Genomic DNA, 22,898 nt, shown 5'->3' with positions numbered 1-22,898 from the left:
CTAATTTACATCTCTCTTTTCTATTTTATTACAGATGACAGCTACAGTATACAAACTTTTTCCTGGGGGAGTCAAGCCACATTCGACGGTGCTCAGGGATCACTCCTGGTGGTACCTTGGGGGATTCTAGGTGGTGCTGGGGATCGAATTGGGGTTGGTAGAGTAAGGCAAGCACTTTAATGCTTGTCCTATTTCTCTGGCTCCAAGTTTCATTCTCTTCTGTTGTTTTACTACCATACCCTAGGGACCAGGCAGTATTGGAGACTAAATCTGGGCCTCCTGTACTGCACAGCACTTGTTCAGTCCACTGAGGTATCTCTCCCATTCATTCACTTTTTATAATATTTGTTTCACTCAATAAAACACTTTGCAGATCTGTCAAGATCAGAATGAGTTTCTTAATTTCTTAGTGGGTTGTATAAATTCATTTGGTGGTTATATCTTAATTAGGTTTGCTTGGTTTTGGGGTCTCCTAAGTGGTACTCAGGAAGTCTGAAGGCTCCTTTTGGTGATTTTCAGCCAACTGGACTGGAGGTTTAATGTGACAGCCCACAGTTGGGGCACTGCAGGGGTCCTACTGCACTAGGGATCACCTGGGTCATACCACAATGCTCAGGAGGTTCTAGGTGTACGCCCAATGAGGAGCAGTTGGTCCTGGGATGGAATGAGGGTTGGCCTCATGCAAGGCCCCTCACTTTAATACTTATGCTCTCCTTCTGGCTGGGTTCTGTCCCCATCAGTTTAAGCAGTTAGCTATTGATAAATTTATCAGTTGTGCTCAATGCATGTTATTAAAAAATCATGACTGGGACTGGAGTGATAGCATTGGGTAGGACACTTGCTCTGCATGCTGTCAATCTGGGTTCAATGCCTGGCATCCAATAAGATTCTCCAAGCCCTTCCAAGCCCTCACTTATGAGTGCAGATCCAGGAATAACTCCTGAGTACCACAGAACCTCACCCCAAACCAAAAAAAGAAAAATACTAAATTAAATAGAAAAACCATAACTATGTATAATACTTCATGCTGTTATTAATAATTCCTACATCATAACTTTGCACATGGAAAAAACTTTCTGCAGGATGTGGAAACAAGAAAAAAATAACTTACCCAACACAAACTTATGAAACAAAATTCAGTAGGAAGCTTATCCCAGGAAGGGATGAAGGGGGAATACTGGGGGAAGGGGGCACTGGGATAGAGTAGAGGGAAACAGACACTCTAGGGAAAGCTGTGGTGCTGGAATATGTTATGCGTGAAACCACTAACAGTTTTTGTAAACCACAGTGCCTAAAATAGGTAGAAAAAAAAAACCACCAGGGGCCAGAGTGATGGTACAGGGGGTAGGGTGTTTGCCGTTTTAGGTCAACCCAGGTTAAATCCCCAGCTTTCTATATGGTCCCCCAAACACGGGAAGGAGTAATCCCTGAGCAAAGAGCCAGAAATAATACCTGAGCACTGTTGGGTCTGACCACAAAAAAAAAAACAGAAACAAAAAAACCGAACAAAATACTAAACCTAAGTTCACACTAATAATAACTGAAAGGAGGTATGCTTAAAGTACAAATAAAGCCTCCAAAGCTATGTTTGAGTAATAGGTGCTTCACCAAGTAAAAATTCAATCAGAAAAAAACCCATAGTTTTATGCAATAAATCATTCCTAAGGTAGAACAGCAAAGAGACATGCCTCAGGATCTGGACGCAGGAGAATGGGGTCTGGCCTTTGTCACAAAAAAACAAACCAAGAACGAATGATGGCGGTGCTAGTGGCACTTACAGGGGGACTGGGGGTCCTCAGCAGTGCTCAGGGGCTCTGGGCCAGGAATCATCCTGAGGAGACTTGAACTGTCTGTGTCAATCTGATGACCCCGTGCTGGAACTAGCCAAGGGTGCCATGAGACTCAAGCCATATTGAGGTTCAGTAGGGCCACCTAAGTCATGTTCAGGCGCTACCACACCTGGGTGCTCTGAGGACCATGTGATGTGAGAATCGAGTCTGGGCCTCATGTGTAACAACTGTGTGTCCAGTCCTTTGATTCATTTCCTTGGCTCAGTGATAATTTTTACAGGAGCATTTTGCAGAAGGGAAACTGAGAGCAGAGAGGATCAGTATCCTGTGACAACTCACAGAAGTAAGACGTGAACCCTGATGTGCAGACTCACTCCAGAGTCTAATCTTTCAACTGGTAAGGCAATGTCTAAACCACTGATTAAGTGGAGAGAAGCAGGAGGGAGAGGGAGAGAGAAACAGAGGAAGAGAGAGAGGAAGGGAGGGAGAGAACAAGAGAGAGAGGGAGAGGGAGGGAGGGAGAGAGAGAGAGAGAGGGGGAGACAGGGAGAGAGGGAGAGAGAGACAGAGACAGAGAGAATATGGGGCTCTGAGTACTTTTTTACTTATTTGCTACGTAAATCACTTCATGTAAATGGATGAATTTAAACTCTTTGTAAGACAAAGTATTTGCATTTGTAAGTCTAAAGTATGGAGACTGAAGGATAGTATAATCAGTTCTTTTATGCTTAGACATTTTATTGTTCTGGTCCATCAATTATTTGAAATCATCACTTCATATGAGGTCCTTCATTATGAAGTAGAAGTCTCTAACTTCTACATATACATCTCTTGGTCATTTTGGATCTTCTACCCTATCTCTCTCCCCACCCCCACTCTAGTCCCCAGTTTTCAAGTTCAAATTACAGTTCTGATATTAGATATCTTTAATGGCTTGCACCAACTCTCTCTACTAATTTTTCTTAATATGCATAAGGAATAGTATTTCTTTTCCCCCCAAAACAGCTTCCTAAGTACTAAGTACTATACAGAATTAAATTCCCATCATAAATACTTTACTGTCGAATTTGAAGAAAAACGATGGGGAAGCAAGGGGAAGAAAGCTGCAAAGCTAAAGAAAGAATGATCATCAGCATTTTTTTTTTTTACACAAAATTCACAAGAGAGCAAAATAAAAGGACAGGAATTAAAAAGTACCTGGTTAAAAACAAAACAAAACAAAACCCACTATTATATAAAAGAAATTCTACTTTTGCTAGACAAAGTTAAAAATTCAACTATATAAATTCTTTAACATATTTTTGGGGGGCTGGAGAGATAGCATGGAGGTAAGGCATTTGCCTTTCATGCAGAAGGTCATTGGTTCAAATTCCGGCATTCCATATGGTCCCCCGTGCTTGCCAAGAGCGATTTCTGAGCATGGAGCCAGGAGTAACTCCTGAGCATTGCCGGGTGTGACCCAAAAGCAAACAAAAAAATAAAAATAAAAAATCTTTAACATATTTTTATAGGAAACCATTATCAAGTGAGGTCTGTTAAAAATCTCTGGCTTCGGGCCCGGAGAGATAGCACAGCGGCGTTTGCCTTGCAAGCAGCTGATCCAGGACCAAAGGTGGTTGGTTCAAATTCTGGTGTCCCATGTGGTCCCCCGTGCCTGCCAGGAGCTATTTCTGAGCAGACAGCTAGGAGTAACCCCTGAGCACCGCCGGGTGTGGCCCAAAAACCAAAAAAAAAAAAAAAATCTCTGGCTTCAAACTGTTCACCTACCCTCCATAGTCTGTGCCACTACGGACAATCTCCAACAGTGTCCTGACATGTACATCACTTTGTTGCACTCAGCTCATCATTTACATCTCACTCCTAGAACTTAACTTATCTAGTGGATGCAACAGTACATTTACAAAGCATTTACAGCATTAACTGATACCTGATTAGAATAGTTATTTGATCCTTCTAATAAAATGAGAAACAGTATCTCCAGCCTCAGATTAAAAAAATTAAAATAGGTCCTTCCCTGGGCCCGGCAGGATGGCTCCAGGGAAGAAGGGCTGCGAGAAGAAGGGCCGCTCGGTCATCAACGAGGTGGTGACCCGGGAATACACCATCAACATCCACAAGCGCATCCACGGAGTAGGTTTCAAGAAGCGTGTGCCTCGGGCACTCAAAGAGATCCGGAAGTTTGCCATGAAAGACATGGGCACCCCGGATGTGTGCATTGACACCAGGCTCAACAAAGCTGTGTGGGCCAAAGGAATAAGGAATGTCCCATACAGAATCCGTGTACGTTTACCCAGAAAACGTAATGAGGATGAAGATTCACCAAACAAACTATATACTTTGGTGACCTATGTGCCTGTCACCACTTTCAAAAATCTACAGTCAATGTGGATGAGAACTAAACCGGTGGCATAATAAAATTATAAAAATAAAAAAAAAAATTCAAGGGGCCGGGTAGGTGGCGCTGGAGGTAAGGTGTCTGCCTTGCAAGCGCTAGCCAAGGAAGGACCGCGGTTCGATCCCCCGGCGTCCCATATGGTCCCCCCAAGCCAGGGGCGATTTCTGAGCGCTTAGCCAGGAGTAACCCCTGAGCGTCAAACGGGTGTGGCCCAAAAACCAAAAAAAAAAAAAAAAAAATTCAAATAGAACCAGCCTATAACACTTTTTCTACTGAATCCTTAATATCTATTACAAAGCCTAATTTATAAAACAATCAATAAATATTAGTTGGAAAATATATATTCATTTGTTCATTCGCAAATAGCAGTGATCCAGGATTAGAAATCATGTCTTCTGAATCACACAGCTCAGTCTCTTGAGAGTATAAAAGGACATAGTAAAATCACTTAGAAGGAGAACTAAAGAGAGAGGGCCTTGCCTGAAGAGCTACTTCACTTCCATTGTGACCCAAATCTCATCTATCCATTCACTCAGTTGTTTAATAAATATTTACTGAGTTTCTGTTAGTGGCAGTGTGCTAGCACTGAGAATATAAGAGTGAACAGAATAAATAAAGCCCTGACGTCATGGAGGTGTTCAGCACTAAACAAATAACCATGTCTGTCAAATTAGACCACAACTGTGCTTGTGGAATGAATGCTTGTGAAGGCAACAATTGACAGAACACAGTCCACAAGGCCACTACCCAACCTGAGTATCATAGAAACATGAACTCTCCCTCATAAGGGCTAAGAGCTATGGAAAATTCTATAAGAGCAGTGAGTGACTCACAATGGAACCAGCACTAAACCCAGTGTCCTTTCAAGGATAAGGATGTGGTGCTAGAAACAATCTCCCAGGACCAGGGAGACAGCTCAGGAACAGAGCATACATCAGGTGAAACCCTATATACTTTCCCTGGCATCATAGATATTCCTTAAACTGTCAGATCTACAGTACAGGACTAAGAATTACTGTGAGTGGGGCCCTGAGCGCCATGTATGAGGTCTGAAGTCAGAAGAATCTGAGTTTCAAACTCCATTTCAATATTTACTTACCTAATCTTTTTGATTCTTTATTGCAGAAAATGAACTACAATATTCAGAGTTAGGTACCCATTTTTGCTCTCCCATTCTAAATCTTATTCCTTCAATAGGAATTGAATCACTTCTTAAATAAGACATATCTTCTCCTGGATTTTCATTCAAGGGTACAGATTCTTTGGGATACTTGAATTGCTTCTTTTTTTATCTACTTAATTTACCTGATCTGATTTATAATAAGTTTATATCCAGAATTATCCTGTAAACATCAGTCTACTGAGATCTGCATACTAAAACTGTCCACCCAACATCTTTCATTGAATGCCTCAAAAACATCTTAGACTTTCACCATTTTGAATGGAGAAAGTATCTGCACACAAAACATCAAGATTTATAAAGCAATCATAAAATTCAACAACAAAAAAATCCACTCAGAGGTGAGGTAAGATGAATAGATACTTTCCCAAAGAAGATAAATGAGGACTGGAGCAATAGCACAGTGATAGGGCATTTGCCTTGCATGAGGCCAACCCAGGACAAACTCCAGTTTTGATTCCTGGCATCCCATATGGTCCCCCAAGCCAGCCAGGAGCGAATTTTGAGTGCAGAGCCAGGAGTAACCCCTGAGCGCTGGCGATGTGACCCCAAAACCAAAAAAAAAAAAAAAAAAAAAAAAGAGAGAGAAGATAAATGAATGGCCACATAAAAAGTGCTCATGATTAGAGAAATGTAAATCAAAACAACACTGAGAGAGGCTGAAGAGATAGTACAGTGGGTAGGGTACTTACCTTGCATGAGCCTAATTTGGATTCAATTCCTAGCATCCTAAATAGTCTCCTGATCACTGTCAGGAGTCATTCCTGAGTACAGAGCCAGAAGTAACTCTAAGCAACACTGGATATGACTCAAGAAAACAAAATAAAACAACACTTAAATATCATCTCATATTAATGAGGACGGCACATATCAAAAAGTCTGGAAATAGTCATGGTGAAAAAGGTACCCTCATTTACTGCTGGTGGCAATGCCGTCAGTTCACCCCTTATGGAAAGCAATATAGAGACCTTTCCAAAAACGAGGAATAGAGCTTGCATATGATCCAGCAATACCACATCTTTGGCATCTATCCCCAAAGCACAAAAAACATTAATTCAAAAGGATATATGCACACCTATGTTCATTTTTGCATTTAGTACAATAGCTATGCTATGGAAACAATCCGAACTTACTATGGATGAAAGGATCAAGAAAGTGTGGTATATATACACAATGGAATACCATGTATCTAAAACTAAAAAAAAAAAAAATCCTGCGAATTGGATGGAACTAGAGATCATAATAAAAAAAAAAAAGTAAGTCAGAAAGAAAGAAACAGAAATATCTTACTCCATGTAGGACTAAAAGATACATAGCAAGATAGAAACAAAGTGCCAAAAGCAACACAACTGAGTTGGGGTAGTTTGAAAAGGAGGATGTTTCAGTCCTTGGGAAAAAAGGAGTTAAGAACACTGGTGATGGGTGTGGTGTTAGAATTATGTGCATGGGAAATCACCGATAATAGTGTAAATCAAAGAATTTCAATAGATAAACTGAATTTAGAAAAACAAAATAAAACATATGTGGGCCCGGAGAGATAGCACAGCGGCGTTTGCCTTGCAAGCAGCCGACCAGGACCAAAGGTGGTTGGTTCAAATCCTTGTGTCCCATATGATCCCCTGTGCCTGCAGGGAGCTATTTCTGAGCAGACAGCCAAGAGTAACCCCTGAGCACCGCTGGGTGTGGTCCAAAAACAAAAACATAAAACATATGTGCAATAATTAAAAAAAAAAAAAACCCAGTGTTTTTTCATATCTTTGTGTGTTTTTGCTTTTATAATGCCAGAAACTGAACCCAGGATCTCAAACATACAAGGGAGGTGCTCTACGGCCTTGCCTGAGTGTCTCAATCGTTGATGCTGATGCACCCGATCCTATATCCTCTATTCACTCAGGCACCTATTACTCTGTGACTTTACCAAGATAAAAGGCCTGGAGGTAGGGCTTTTGCCTTGCATGCAGACGAACAGTGGTTCGAATCCCGGTATAAAGGCCTGCCAGGAACGATTTCTGAGCGCAGAGCCAGGAGTAACTCCTGAGTGCTGCCAGGTGTGACCCAAAAACCAAAAACCAAAAACCAAGAAAAAAAAAAAAAAAAAGGCCTGGATCAAGCTTAAGGGCTTAAGGTCACTCTAGACACTTGACATTCTCTCTCTCTCTCTCTCTCTCTCTCTCTCTCTCTCTCTCTCTCTCTCTCTCCTCTCTCTCCCCTCTCTCCCTCTCTGTCTCTCTCTGTCTCTCTCCCCTCTCTTTCTCTCCTCTCCCTCTGTGTCTCTCTCTTCTTTCCCCCGCCCCTCTATCTTTTTTTTTTTTTTTTTTGGTTTTTGGGCCACACCCGGTAACGCTCAGGGGTTACTCCTGGCTATGCGCTCAGAAATTACTCCTGGCTTGGGGGACCATATGGGACACCGGGGGATCAAACCGCGGTCCATCCAAGGCTAGCGCAAGCAAGGCAGGCACCTTACCTTTAGCGCCACCGCCCCTCTCTCTCACTCTCTATTTCTCTCCTCTCTCTCTCTCTCTCTCTCTCTCTCCCTCCCTTCTCTCCCTGTGTCTCTCTGTCTCTCTCTCCCCTGTCTCTCTGTCTCTCTCTCTCCTCTCCCTCTGTGTCTCTGTCTCTCTCTCCTCTTTCCCCCGCCCGCCCCCCTCTCTCTCTTTCTCTCTCTCTCCCTCTGTGTCTCTCTGTCTCTCTCTCCTCTCTCCCCCGCCCCTCTCTCTCCCTCTCTCTCTCTCTCTCTCCAAATGTTGTTTGGCTATCTTCTAAATAAACCCTAACCTTTCCTACTATCACTTGGGTTCACAATGGGTAATTTTATGTGTGAAACTGGCTGTATTATGGTGCTCAGATATTTGACAAAAGTTTTCAGAATGTTTCAGAATGTACTATAAAGGTTTTGCTTAGCTTTGCTTTGCTTTCGCATTGCTGGGATGGAATCTCTGTCAAGGCTTTTTTTTTTAAATTAGAGTAACATCTAAACAAATTATCCTACATCATGTGCTTGGGCACTGTCCAGTTGGCAGGAGGCCTTACTGGGACAAAGTTCGACTTCCCCCAAGAAAAAGCAGGTCCTGTCTTTGGACTGGCACAGCAACTTTTCTGAATCTCTAATCTATTAGACTCAATATATTCGGTGACTATTGCTCTTTTTTTTTTTTTTTTTTAGGTCTATTTTGATCCCTGGTACTATATATGGTCCCTTGAACACTGCCAGGAGTGATTCCTGAGCATAGAGCCAGGAGTAAGCCCTGAGTACAGACATGTGTTAACAATCCCCACTTATCTACACCAAAAAAGAAAAAGACCAAAAAAACCCAGCCATAACATGCATGCATTTGGTTCACATTTCTATCAAGTCAAATTTTGTTCACTAAAGCATTAGTCTGAATTGTAATAATACAGTTAGTAATTACTATTCTTATTTATCTTGTTATGATTTATTCATTAATATGATCAACTATGAATCAGACACAAGAGCCATTATGATTATTAAAATATGAGTTGACTATCTCAGCTTTTAAGGAGTGTGATATGCAAATATTTTCCAAAAATTTCTTAATGCAGTTATGATAAATAGGATAAAATGTGACTGAAATTCAGAGACCATAAAATACATAAATACTTACATTAAAAAGTTGTTTTTAAGCATATGTTCTAATCTGTCCTTGGTAAGAAAAGAGGAAAAAAAGAGTTACAAAACGTAACTGTATTTACTATATATAATCAATGTATTTAAAGAGCATGAAACTAATTACCTTTTGGCCAGGAGCTATAAATTTGTGACACAGTTCAACATCCTCAGGACACTTTGAGAGAACAATCATTGTCACGGTCTTGAAAAGCCCCTCCATGACCTAAGAGGAACCAAACAGAATTGCTTGACAAGACAACCTTTACAGGGAAAACTTGGCCAGGGCCCAATATAGGTGTCCTCCTGGGTCCAAGTAGCTATAACTACAATGCACCTTTTAATCCCTGACAATTTGACAGCAAGTACATTCAGTTTTCCAGACATGCATAGGCATGGGACCTTCTCAGAAAGAAAGATATCTAAAATTTGGTAAACAGCTTCAATCTTTATATTTAAACTGAGTGTCAGGGCCAGGGAAAGAACTCAAAAGGATAGAATGCATGTCTGGGATGTGTAAGGCCCTGTGCCCTCTTGCCATACTGTATCCCTGGTCTGAGCTTGGAACCATTAAGCTCACACCTTCAGGTGGGCAAAGGAACCACAACTGGAAGAGGGACCAGACTTCAACACCACTGCATGGCCCCTAACAGACTTTTAAAGGAAGAGTAAATGGACAGTTCAGAGTGACTGATGCCAGTCTCCATGTCAACATTTTCACTTGTACAATCAGGTAAACAATAGTTCTTCATTTATATATGGCTGTGAGATTCAAAGAAAAGAATCCACCTACACAAGACTAATGTGAGAACACAGCTCAAAGCAAAGGCAAACATCAGAAAACACTGAATGTCCAGTCAATGGCAAATGAAAGTGAGTATTAAAAAAAAATATTTTTGTTTTGGGGTCAGACCTGGTGATGATGCACAAGGCGTACTCCTAGCTCTGTGCTCAGGGATTACTCCTGGAGGAGCTCAGGGAATTATTTGGGGATACCAAATATTGAACCTGGGTCAACCATATAAAAAACAAATGCCTACCCACTATACTATTACTCAAATCTTGAAAAGTAAATTTTAAAATCAAAGAAGCAATGCAAATTTATTTCTAATATACTTTTGTTTTTCTAAACAAAAGTATAAAATAAAAATAAGACAAATTAGTAGCCCAATTTAGTATATAAGAATTCCTATCAGCAGCTGAACTGATAGAGGTCTCTTAGGTGAAGAATTTCTCAAAAAACAGCAATGATTGAAATGGAAAATACTTCAAAAACATTTTTTTGTGTGTGTGTGGTTTTTGGGTCATACCCAGCAGTGCTCAGGGGTTATTCCTGGCTCCAGGCTCAGAAATTGCTCCTGGCTGGCACGGGGGACCATATGGGATGCCGGGATTTGAACCGATGACCTCCTGTATGAAAGGCAAACGCCTTACCTCCATGCTATCTCTCCGGCCCCACTTCAAAAACATTTTAAACTACAACTAAAATTTTTGGTAAGAAGTTAATGTGCTCATATAATATTATCTAAATGTCATACTTGTATACATTCACTCACCAATGTCCTCTCTGAATCTGATATATCCTAGCAAAATGGGAGACCAGGAGACACAAGTGTGTATTGAAATAATATGGCAAAAAAATAAAAAAAGGAAAAAGAAATAATGTGGCACAAACAGACGGAGTGTAGTACTTAATTACCAAGGGACAACCAGAAATATACATTTTTTGTTTATAAAGATAGCACATGACTACGTGTCTATATATAGAATACTACATATAGATAGTATAGGAAGAACAGCTTGTATAAAGGAGGTGTAAAGGGGATAAAGATTGTTCACCTTAAGTTTATATTCTCTTCAGACCAACAGTGAGATAAAGAAATCAATAAGTAACCACAGGATTTATGAAGGGTCATATCCTTAGATCATTATAGGATAGTCAATGCAGATTGGGAGGAAAGAGGGATGTGGGGTGTGGGTCATATGAGAGGTACAATGCACTCATTGTCAGATGGAGACTTTGACCCCAAAAGTGGTTTGATCTTTATTGCTCCTGGGCAGCGAGTTTCCAAGTACAGAACATCACTGACACTTAAGACTATGCTCTACAATATACTTAAAGGAAACAAAATAATTATTTTTTGTTTTGCTTTGGGGTCACACCCAGCGGCACTCAGAGGTTACTTCTGACTCTATACTGGCAAGATTTGGGGACCATAGAGGATGCTGGGGATCAAACCCTGGTCAGCTGCATGCAAGGCAAACACCTTTCCCGCTATGCCATTGCTCCCACCACAGGAAAAAGAAACTTAATTGGAATACTAACAGAAAATGCAGATGTTTAAAGTCTAAGAGACAGAAACAGTGGTTTTTTTTTTTTTAAACTGTCCATATCTCATGATATTTTGGAAAAAAAAAACTTGTTACAGTATTCTGGTAAAATATTAAGAGATATATTTTCATTAAGATAAAAACTTCACCATAATACAGCAGAAAGCTGGCCATCTCAGAAGGAGAGTCCCAGTCCTGCTGAAGCCATGAAGCCATGCCTGCTGCCTCCATCACCTACAATCATTTTCCCAATGGCTCTGCCTCATTGGCCCTCTAAGGTTCTCTTCAGGGACACCAATCTGACCAAATCAGGTATGCTGGTTTGGGGGCTGATATCACCAGAGCATTTGGGAAAGAAGGACAACTCTCCCCACCCCAATCTTCCTTTTTTCAGGAAGCCTGGCAGTTGTAACCACAAGGACAAATATAGTTACCATGTTCACACTTGGTCAGTTTCATAGACTCACTCTTTTCTCGAACAAGATGCAAACCAAACTATGAAAGATCCGAGTTATACTGGCACATGCAGCAGAAAGTTACCATCTTGGGAGGAGAGGGTGGCCAAGCTCCCACCCTGCTGAAGATCTGCTTGTTATCTCCATCACCCAGAATCACTGTTTTCCCTGTGGCCAACTTCATCACCTCTCTATGATTCCCTTCAGGGACACCAATCTGACCAAACTTCAGGTACATTCGTCTTTGGGCTGATATATCTAGGGCTTTTTAGAGAAAGTGCAGGCACACTCTCCCATATCATCCATCTTTTAGGAGGCCAGGCAGCTCCATACAGGCCTCCAAAAGTCACAGAATCAGTAACAGTGCTTTGAATTTCTGAAAAACTTCAGATGTTTGATATATTCATCCATATATAAATATATCAATTTAACAAAACGGACGGCTAACAACAAGATCTTACTAAAACTTCTGCCGTTGTATTGACTTCATTGAAGATACAAAAATTTTCACAAATGTGCTTGCTGCTGTACCCTTCCTTCCTTCCCCCTTTTTTTAAAATAAACTTTCTTCTTTCTCTTTCTATTTTTTTCAATAACTTTGCTTCCACTCATCTGGAAACAAATGTATTATCGTCAATTATGTCAATTATGTGAAACATTTTCTTTAAAGTAAAAATAAAACTTTCGGGCCCGGAGAGATAGCACAGCGGCGTTTGCCTTGCAAGCAGTCGATCCAGGACCAAAGGTGGTTGGTTCAAATCCCGGTGTCCCATATGGTCCCCCGTGCCTGCCAGGAGCTATTTCTGAGCAGACAGCCAGGAGTAACCCCTGAGCATCGCCGGGTGTGGCCCAAAAACAAAAAAAAAACAAAAACAAACAAACAAAAAAACTTTCTTGTACTCGTCTTCGCTTCTGCCCTTTAATGGGAGAGATGTCCGGCCAGCAGCTTTCTCTCAACCAGGACAGAAGGTAGAAGGCGAATACAAATAATTTGCAAGTGTTAAGCTCTTTTGTGAACACCTAGAAAGTTAATCCGCAGAAGTTAATAAAGTGCTCAAGCAGAGTTCCTGTCAAGAGATTTATTGAGAGAGCAAGCAGAGTTTTTATACCCTGCTTCAGTGGGAGGAGCAAAAACATAGGATTGAAACTTAAACCAATCAGATTTGTACAGGTACAACGATTTTAACCAATGGGAGCAGACACATTTTGATGGCGGGAAGGATAAGGAGAAACCTGGCAGGATGAGGGGAGGGGAAGCAAATCCTTAATAGATCTTACAGTTTAAACCTTACAAAAACCTATCTATAATTGCGTGTATGAGAGCAGTTACAAAAAACAGGTTCCATGGAAAGATTAAGAAATCTAGTTAAGCCAGATTCTCTGTGGTGAGCTAAATTTATTTGCAGGGTTCTTTTGGCTCAGGGCTATGCAAACTTTTATGGCTTGAATCAGACGGTGGAAAATCCATACAAAGTTCCTTTGATATGTGGGTGTACGGTCGCCCACACTTTCTCAGAATATAGTATATAAAAGGAAGAAAATAATAAGCAGAGAAATAAAATATGAAAATAATAAACACCTTGGAAAAAGGGTGGAGAACGCCTTGGTCTTCTGGTTTTTTTTTTTGTTTTTTTTTGTTTTTTTGGGCCACACCCTGTGATGCTCAGGGGTTACTCCTGGCTATGCGCTCAGAAGTTGCTCCTGGCTTCTTGGGGGACCATATGGGACGCCGGGGGATCGAACCGCGGTCCGTCCTAGGCTAGCGCAGGCAAGGCAGGCACCTTACCTCCAGCGCCACCGCCCGGCCCGGTCTTCTGTTTTTTTAGGAAAAAAATGTTTATATTCTAATTAACTTGTTGAATCCTTTAATAGTCCATGCACCTTCAGGGCCAGAGCAAAAGTACAGTGGGTAGAGTGCTTGACTTGCACACAGCTATCCAGGATTCCATTCCTGGTACTCTAAATAGGCTCCCATGTCCTGTAAGGAGTAATACCTGAGTGCAGGCGCAGGAGAAAGCCCTGAAACACCACCAGGTATGCACCCAAACGAAATAATACTAAAAAATTAGAAGCCTTCTTATGTAACTACATAGTACATCATCAAAGCAAACACACTTTTGAATGTAAAAAAGTATGTTAATAAGTGAGCCACTTTACTTACCTAGCTGGTCAAGATTGAGCTAAGTCCATCACTCATCTTTTGACTTAATTGCAGACTAAAAGAAAACTAAGCAGACTACAAAGAGCAAGTACTAAAGGGTTAAAAAAAAAAAGGAAAACAATCGCAGCAGACACAGTCATGTCAAGTTGAGAATGACGTAAAAGGGAGATGCTTTTCATGGTTCATGCTTTCTTCTCTCAATATTTTAATGAAGGAGAAGGAATGAACTGTGTAGCAGCCTTAAGAAAAATTCTGTGGGCTGAACACTCCCTGCACCTCTCTTCCTTGTCAGGTTCCCCCTCTTTTGTCTGGTTCCAACAGATTACAGCACATAAAACCCCAAGAGAAAACACTTCTCCACCCAGAGGAACTATAAGATCAGTTCCTTTGTTATCTAAGGGACATGTGGGGAATTCCCATCTTTTTTTAAAACTTTTCTCTTCCCACTTGATTCAAAGACGGCCACAGTGACGTGAAAATGAACGACAACAAGGTGGAAACTGAAAATCCTAACTGAACCTGTCTTTCTGGCCAGTAGGACTATAATATGTAACTAGATATTGTGCAGAAGATCATCCCTGAATTCTATAGATGAACAGACATGAGGCTAGAGTGACCCTCTAAGAAGTCACATATAGAATAGACCCGGAGAAACACAGGGAAAACTTAAAGCAGTGAACCACAATCTAAACCACTGCACTAATTCCAGATTAACTGCTGTGTGGCAAATATATTGGATAGACTCCAGTAGCTTAGCAGAGATGTTGAAAATCTAACTGACATAAAAGTTACCATAAAAAGCGAGAAAGAACTTATTATCCAAATTAAGCCAAGTTTAATGAGACATGAAAGAAGCGTGAAGAAGGAAGAATGAAGAATGAGGAAGCGCAACATCACTACTAGATCATTTCCTAAAATTTAATAAGACCTTCTTGAAATGACATTCAAAATATTCAGGACATGAGAAACACTGGTCACACAATAGAGATGAGGGTTGGAAGGACCAGCTCATGAAATGAAGATTACAACAAAGAGTAGTAAGTGCAGTTAGAAAAATAACTACATTAACAACTATCACAACAATGGTAGTGAGTGAGAGAAATAGAATGCCTGTTTGAAGATAGGCGTGTGTGTGTGTGTGTGTGTGGGGGCAATGGTGGCAGGAAGGTTATACTGGTGAAAGGGGGTATACTCTTTATAACTGACACCCAAGCCCTTAAAAGTCTGTTTTTTGTTGTTGTTTATTTATTTATTTTTGGTTTTTGGGTCACACCTGGCAGCGTTCAGGTGTTACTCCTGGTTCTATGCTCAGAAATCGCTTTTGGCAGGCTCTGGGGACTTTTGGGATGCTGAAATTCGAACACCATCCTTTTGCGTGCAAGGCAAATCCCTATCTCCATGGTATCTCTCTGGCCCCCAAACTGATTTTTTTATTTAAACAACTTTATTACATACATGATTGTGTTTGGGTTTCAGTCATGTAAAGAACACCACCCATCACCAGTGCAACATTCCCATCACCAATGTCCCAAATCTCCCTCCTCCCCACCCAACCCCTCCTGTACTCTAGACAGGCTTTCTATTTCCCTCGTACATTCTCATTATTAGGATAGTTCAGGGCCGGGAAGGTGGCGCTAGAGGTAAGGTGTCTGCCTTGCAAGCGCTAGCGTAGGACGGACCGCGGTTCAATCCCCTGGCGTCCCATATGGTCCCCCCAAGCCAGGGGCGATTTCTGAGTGCATAGCCAGGAATAACCCCTGAGTGTCAAACGGGTGTGGCCCAAAAACCAAAAAAAAAAAAAAAAAAAAAAAAAAAAAAAGGATAGTTCAAAACATTGTTATTTCTCTAACTAAACTCATCCCTGTTTGTGGTGAGCTTCATGAGGTGAGCTGTAACTTCCAGCTCTTTTCTCTTTTGTGTCTGAAAGTTATTATTGCAAGTTTGTCTTTTATTTTTCTTAAAACCCATAGATGAGTGAGACCATTCTGCGTCTTTCTCTCTCTCTGACTTATTTCACTCAGCATAATTAAGATTCCATGTACATCCATGTATAGGAAAATTTCATGACTTCATCTCTCCTGACAGCTGCATAATATTCCATTGTGTATATGTACCACAAAAACTGATTATTCTTTTTTTTTGGTTTTTGGGTCACACCCGGCAGTGCTCAGGGGTTACTCCTGGCTGTCTGCTCAGAAATAGCTCCTGGCAGGCACGGGGGACCATATGGGACACTGGGATTCAAACCAACCACCTTTGGTCCTGGATCGGCTGCTTGCAAGGCAAACGCCGCTGTGCTATCTCTCCGGGCCCAAAAACTGATTATTCTTAAGAAAAAGAGTAACATATACAAATCACAAATGATCCAGTTATTGGGTTCATCTAATAAAACAGTTTAAAGCAGGTATTCTAACCACTGTAAACATTCTAAGACAGAGTATTAGAACTTCTCAAATGAGAAAAAATTTGAAAAGAAAAGAAATTCCTAACATCTTAGAATAAAAAATACAATTAAATATAAATTTCACAGAATAAGCTCATATGCAAAATGGAGGTAACAGAAATTAGAACTAGTGGATTAAAAACATACCAGGGGCCAAAGCGATAGTAAAAAGGGTTTGTATGCAGCCAAACCAAGTTTGATCTTCTACATTCTATATGGTTCCTTGAGTGGGCCAAGAATGATTCCTTGGTGCAGAGGATTATAGCCTGAGCACCAAGGGTGTGGCTTCAAAACAAGATACACTAGTTAGAATGGTCCAGTCTTAATTATTTGATGAAAATAAAATTCTTAAAATAAACACAGCATCTAAGAACAAAGGGGTAATATCAAAATACCTGATACTGTGTTTGTGGAGAACCATATCAGTAAAAGCAATGACCTTCATAAAAGGAATATTTAGGAGTCCAGAAAACTGCAAACAGGATAAACACTAGACAGATCATAAATTACTGCTAAAAGCCAAACATAAAAAAATTTCTTAAAAGGAGAAAAATTGAAGATAGAAAAACAATTCAAAAGATAACTGATTAATTCTAAAATAATTGAACCACCTATAAAGAACAAAAGATAAAAAAATAACTTAAAAAAACAAACAAACAAAGCAGGGCCTGGAGAGACAGCACAGCGGTGTTTGCCTTGCAAGCAGCTGATCCAGGACCAAAGGTGGTTGTTTCGAATCCCGGTGTCCCATATGGTCCCCCGTGCCTGCCAGGAGCTATTTCTGAGCAGACAGCCAGGAGTAACCCCTGAGCATCGCCGGATGTGGCCCAAAAACCAAAAAAACAAAACAAAAAAAAGCAAGTATCTGCTCCAAATTCTACATTTGTATTAGGAATTAAGAAAAAACTGTTTTCTGATTTTAGGGCCAGATCTGGTGGTGCTCGAGGGATAAGATGAAATGCTGAAAGGTGAACACAGGCAAGGCACACTCTGAAACCCCTCTTTAATTTTTAAAAAATACTTAAATGAGGGCCCAGAGAAATAGCACAGTGGCATTTGCCTTGCAAGCAGCCGATCCAGGACCTAAGGTGGTTGGTTCGAATCCTGGTGTCTCATATGGTCCCCCGTGCCTGCTAGGAGCTATTTCTGAGCAGACAGCCAGGAGTAACCCCTGAGCACTGCCGGGTGTAACCCAAAAAAAAAAAAAAAAAAAAAAAAAAAAAAAAAACCCAAGGAAAAAAAACCCCAAAAAACACCTTTAATGAATGAAATTGAGTTTGGGTTGTTTTTTTTTTGGGGGGGTGGGTGGTGGTGGTGGATATATACCCGGTGGCACTCAGAGATTACTCCTGGCTCTGCACTCAGAATAGCTCCTGGTGGGCTTGGGGGACCATATGGTATGCTGGGGATTGAACCCGGGTCCTACCCAGGTTGGCTGCATGCAAGGCATAAGTGTTATTTCTCCGGCCCTAGATAAATGGAGTCTTAAAGAATTGATTAACAGCATAAATTCCCTTAAAGCAGGTGCTAAGGAAAATTCTTTAGATTACAGGAAAACATAAACACTTGGATAATGATGAAACAGCAACAGAAATATGAGGGCAAAAATATCAAATTTTCTCCTATAAGATTCTTTAATATTATAGGGATCAAGGGTAAAAATTCAAATACCATCAAGGAAGTTTCTGATGCATATGGATTAGAGAGATGCCCTCCCACTAAAGGATGTCCATGTCCTAATTATCAGAATCTGGTATTTCTTACACAGCAAGTGAAACTTTATAGCAGTGGTCCTCAAACTATGGCCCGTGGGCCACATATTGTATTTGTATCTGTTTTGTTTCTTAATTGCAAAATAAGATATATGCAGTGTGCATAAGAATTTGTTCATAAGTTTTGTTTTTACTATGGTCAGACCCTCCAATGGTCTGAGGGACAGTGAACTGGCCCTCTGTTTAAAAAGTTTGAGGACCCCTGCTTTACAGGTATGAAGTTAGAGGCTGGAGGTGAAAAAGCCTGTAAGAAACTCATATAGGGTTGACACCAGTTTTATCTGCTCCAGCACACAGTCCCCCAGGCATCATGGGCTTGGCTCTGGAGGCCCCTGAACAGCAGAAGTTGCCAGCCCTGAAGGCACCCAGCACTACAGAGTCTGTACAGTACCACATCACACTAATTCACTGGAGTGGCTAGTTGAGAATTGCCAGGTGGAGTTGCTAGGACTTCCTGAGCACCACCTCCACCATCCTCATTGGGGGAGAAATGTTTTTACCACTTTTGTGCTTCAAAGGACATTATTAAGAAAATGTCAGGTGAGGGGCCCCGAGTGGTGGCGCAAGTGGTAAGGCATCTGCCTTATGCACACTAGCCTGCTAGCCTACGATGGACTGCAGTTCGATCCCCCAGGAGTCCCACATGGTCCCCCAAGCCAGGAGTGATTTCTAAGTGCACAGCCAAGAGTAACCCCTTAGTGTCACCGGGTGTGGCTGAAAAACGAAAAAATGGAAAATGGGGCCCGGAGAGATAGCAAAGCGGCGTTTGCCTTGCAAGCAGCCGATCCAAGACCAAAGGTGGTTGGTTCGAATCCCGGTGTCCCATATGGTCCCCCATGCCTGCCAGGAGCTATTTCTGAGCAGACAGCCAGGAGTAACCCCTGAGCAACGCCGGGTGTGGCCCAAAACCAAAACCAAAAAAAAAAAAAAAAAAAAGGAAAATGTCGGGCGGTACATGTGTTGCCTGTGTACCTGATAACCAAGCACGTCACCCACATTTCCCTTGAGAGGTGCACACACACACACACACACACACACACACACACACACACACACACGATAATGCAACATGTGAGACTACACTTAAAAATTATATCTTTGATCTGGGACTTGTATCCATATAGAAAATATGCATAAAATTCTTTTGTATTTCACTGGAGAGGATATACAGAGGGCAGGAGATGACTGACATAAACACACAACGAGATATTAAACCTCATTGCAAGCAAATAAAAAACTTAAAAACCACAATGAGATGCTAATGCACATTTATCAGAATAACTAAAATAAGAATAGTGAGACTATCCAATACTTGTGAAAATGTGCAGAAGTGGGCTAAGGGTTCATGGTTGATGAAATAAGCCTGGGGAAATTATTTTGGTGTTTTCTTATAAAAGATAACAAGGAACTAACATGATTCAAGAGCTGTAGTCTTGGGTAATTAAAAAATGAGACAAATGGGGGCTGCAGTGATAGCACAATGGGTAGGATATTGACTTTGCACATGGTCAGCCCAGGTTCAATCCCCAGCATACCATATGGTCCCCTGAGCCTGCCAGGAGTAACCCTTGAGCACTGCTGCTTGTGGCCCAAAAACCAACACCCCTCCCCCAAATACATACTTTACCAAGGCCTGTACTTGAATGTTCATCAACATTTTATTTATAATAGCTAAAAACTGTAAATGATCAAAATCTCTTAATAGGTAAAGATAAAATAAATTGTGGAAAATACAAACAATGAATACTCAGCAATGAACAGCTGGCATACACAGTAACTCAAAAATGAAGTGTTACCAAAAAATACAGTACAGGAAAAAACAACTGCTCAAAGTTAACAAAAACTGAGAACCAATCTTATGTAGGATGCAGACCACAGGATGGTTGGGAGGGAGAGAGAGGGACAACGGCAGGGTGAATGATGCTGGTAAAATCAGATCCCAAGATGTAGAAGTCACTAGTGAAGTCAGAGTCACTGGTGAGGACGGATCCTGGGCCAATAGAGCATTCACAAAGAAGCATCATCAGCTACTTCAGGAATCTATTTATTATTTATTTCAGTTGTTTATTGTAGGTGGGAAATAAATATTTATATTAGGGGAGAGCAAGATATGGACTCTGTCTACCAATTAGGTGGGCTGTGAGAGGGGATTCAAACAGGGTGTGTGCTAAAGTGACCGGCTATAGGAGGTAGTCATTTCAGGGTAGAGCATCAAGCTGGAATGAAATCCTATCAGTAACAGTACTGTAAATCACAGTGTCATTAAAAAAAGTGCCTGTCACAGAGATAGGTAGGGTGGGAGGTGAGGGAAACTGGGCTGTGGAGGGAAGTTGACACTGGTAATGGGTATTGCATATCTGAAACTCAATCATGAATAACTTAGTAAATCATGATACTTTAAAAAATTTAAAATAAAAAAAATAATGTTTAGAGGTGATAAAGTCAGCCATACCTGGCCATGCTCTGGCTCTGTGCTCAGGGGTGACCATTGGTGGTGCTTAGGGGATCATATGTGGTGTGGGGGATTCAAACCTAAGATGCAAGGCCTTAACCCCTGAACTCTCTCTGGTCCTCAAAAATAAGAGCTTGAGAGCACTATACCAAGTAAGAATGCCAATCTTGTGATGAGATATGTCATAATTCCAGTCACATAACATTATTGAAATGACAAAGTTCGAGAAACAATAAACAGAATAGAGGCTGCCAGCAATCAGAAAGGAGGGTGATTTGAGAAAATTAGGATATTTATGAAACAATACAAGTAATCTTTATGAGTCTGTTAAGATGGTTCCCCTCTACTAGGGAATAATTCCCCCCAAGAGTATTGCCAAGAGTAGCCCCTAAGCACCACTGAATATGGTCCCCCAAAACAATTTTTTTTTGGTTTTTTTGGGTCACACCCATTTGATGCTCAGGGCTAAGCACTCAGAAATTGCTTCTGGCTTGGGGTGACCATATGGGACGCCGGGGGATCGAACCACAGTCTTTCCTTGGCTAGCGCTTGCAAGACAGACACCTTACCTCTAGCGCCACCTCGCCGGCCTCCAAAACAATTTTTTTAAAGTGAAGAATTATTTTCTAATTTTGTTGTTCTCTAAAATGACCACTTTCCCCTAAAATCTGGTACAAGACAAGGCTGTTCCCTCTCACTACTCCTATTTAATATGCTACTGGAAGTAATTGACACAGCAATTAGACAAGAAAAAGATATCAAGTGTATTCAGATAAGAAAGGAAGAAGTCAAACTCACTGTTTGCAGATGACATGATACTATCGTTAGAAAATCCTAAAGACTCTACCAAAAAGCTTTCAGAAACAATAGATTCATATAGCAAAGCGGCAAGCTACCAAATTAACATGCAAAAATCAATGGCCTTCGTATACAGAGAAGAAATGGACATTAAAAAAACAATACCATTCACATTAGTGCCACAGAAGCTCAATACCTTGGAGTCAATTTAACTAAAGAGGTGAAGGACCTATACAAAGAAAACACTGTTTCAAGAAATAAAAGAGGACACAAGGAAATGTAGACACATACCCCATCATTAAAATGGCAATATTTCCCAAAGCTTTGTACAGATTTAATGTAGTTCCTCTAAGAATACCCATGACATTCTTCAAAAATGTGGATCATATACTCCTGAAATTCATTTGGAACAATAAACACACACGAATAGCTAAAGCAACCCTTAGGAAAAAGAAGATGGGAGGCATCACTTTCTCCAACTTTAAACTGTATTACAAAGCCACAGTCATTAAAACAGAAAAAAAAAGTGGAGAATTATTGCAACAGAAAATATTTCAGAAACTGAAACTCATGTGCAAAAAAAAAAAAAAAAAAAAAAAAAGCTTTCACTTATATCTGAGTTCCTTATAAAAAAGTTTAAAATAAAATCACAGTTAAACAAGAAAATCTCAATGAGCTTGGGTTTGGAAAAGAATACTTTATTTATTTATTTATTTATTTAATCCATGTATGGTGGTGTTCAAGGGTTACTGCTAGTGAGGATCTGGGGATCATATGGGGTGCCAGGGTTTAAACCCAGATTGGCTGCATGCAAGGCAAGCTCCCTACCCACTGTACTATATACCAGACATAATTTATAAGATACCAAAAGCAAGATCCATTACAAAAAAAACTTAACGCTTCTAAAAATTAAACTTTTTTGTTAAAATTAAGAAAGACAAGCCAGGGGCCAGAGAGACAGCATGGAGGTAGGGTATTTGCCTTGCAAACTAATAATCAAAAAAATGGGTAAAAATTTGAACATTTTATGACAAAGATAAAGTGGTGCTATGAAAAGCATATGAAAAGCTACTCAGGGCCCGGAGAGATAGCACAGTGGCATTTGCCTTGCAAGCAGCCGATCCAGGACCAAAGGTGGTTGGTTCGAATCCCGGTGTCCCATATGGTCCCCCGTGCCTGCCAGGAGCTATTTCTGAGCAGACAGCCAGGAGAAAGCCCTGAGCACCGCCGGGTGTGGCCCAAAAACCAAAAAAAAAAAAAAAAAAAAAAAAGAAAAGCTACTCAATACTGTCATTAGAGAAACATTAATTAAAACCAAAATAGGATATACTTATCACTATTTTTATCTACAGTGGGATATATCTCCAATAGTATATATATATATAATAAATATATATATAGTTATTAGAATGATACACAGGTACCCTCACACCACATACCTTCCCACCCCATAGCACCTCAACAATACTAATAAGCTATTGGGAAGAAGAGGTGAG

At 40.7% G+C, this 22,898-nt stretch overlaps 2 protein-coding genes across 2 annotated transcripts in view; one reads left to right on the top strand and one right to left on the bottom strand.

The window, feature by feature from the left end:
• Positions 1-22,898, bottom strand: part of NARS2 (asparaginyl-tRNA synthetase 2, mitochondrial) — a 143,513-nt gene that overhangs the window by 30,675 nt on the left and 89,940 nt on the right. Inside the window, exons 5-6 of the mRNA XM_049780421.1 lie at positions 9,118-9,216; positions 8,989-9,026 (exon numbers count right to left, since the gene is read on the bottom strand). Coding sequence (XP_049636378.1) covers positions 8,989-9,026; positions 9,118-9,216 — 137 coding nt within the window. The remainder of the gene's footprint in view (positions 1-8,988; positions 9,027-9,117; positions 9,217-22,898) is intronic.
• Positions 3,813-4,218, top strand: LOC126018345 (60S ribosomal protein L31-like). The gene has a single exon (XM_049780494.1). The coding sequence runs from the start codon at positions 3,819-3,821 to the stop codon at positions 4,200-4,202; it is 384 nt and encodes a 127-aa protein (XP_049636451.1). The 5' UTR covers positions 3,813-3,818; the 3' UTR covers positions 4,203-4,218.

This window comes from Suncus etruscus, chromosome 9 (genome assembly GCF_024139225.1).
Source record: "Suncus etruscus isolate mSunEtr1 chromosome 9, mSunEtr1.pri.cur, whole genome shotgun sequence".
NCBI classification, from domain to species: Eukaryota; Metazoa; Chordata; class Mammalia; order Eulipotyphla; family Soricidae; genus Suncus; species Suncus etruscus.
Note: the sequence above shows the minus strand (reverse complement) of the source record. Positions and strands in the feature narration are given on the sequence as shown.

Bases quoted from the DNA above. Each gene is read 5' to 3' on its own strand.
- LOC126018345 (XM_049780494.1), top strand. From the start codon at position 3,819: ATGGCTCCAGGGAAGAAGGGCTGCGAGAAGAAGGGCCGCTCGGTCATC.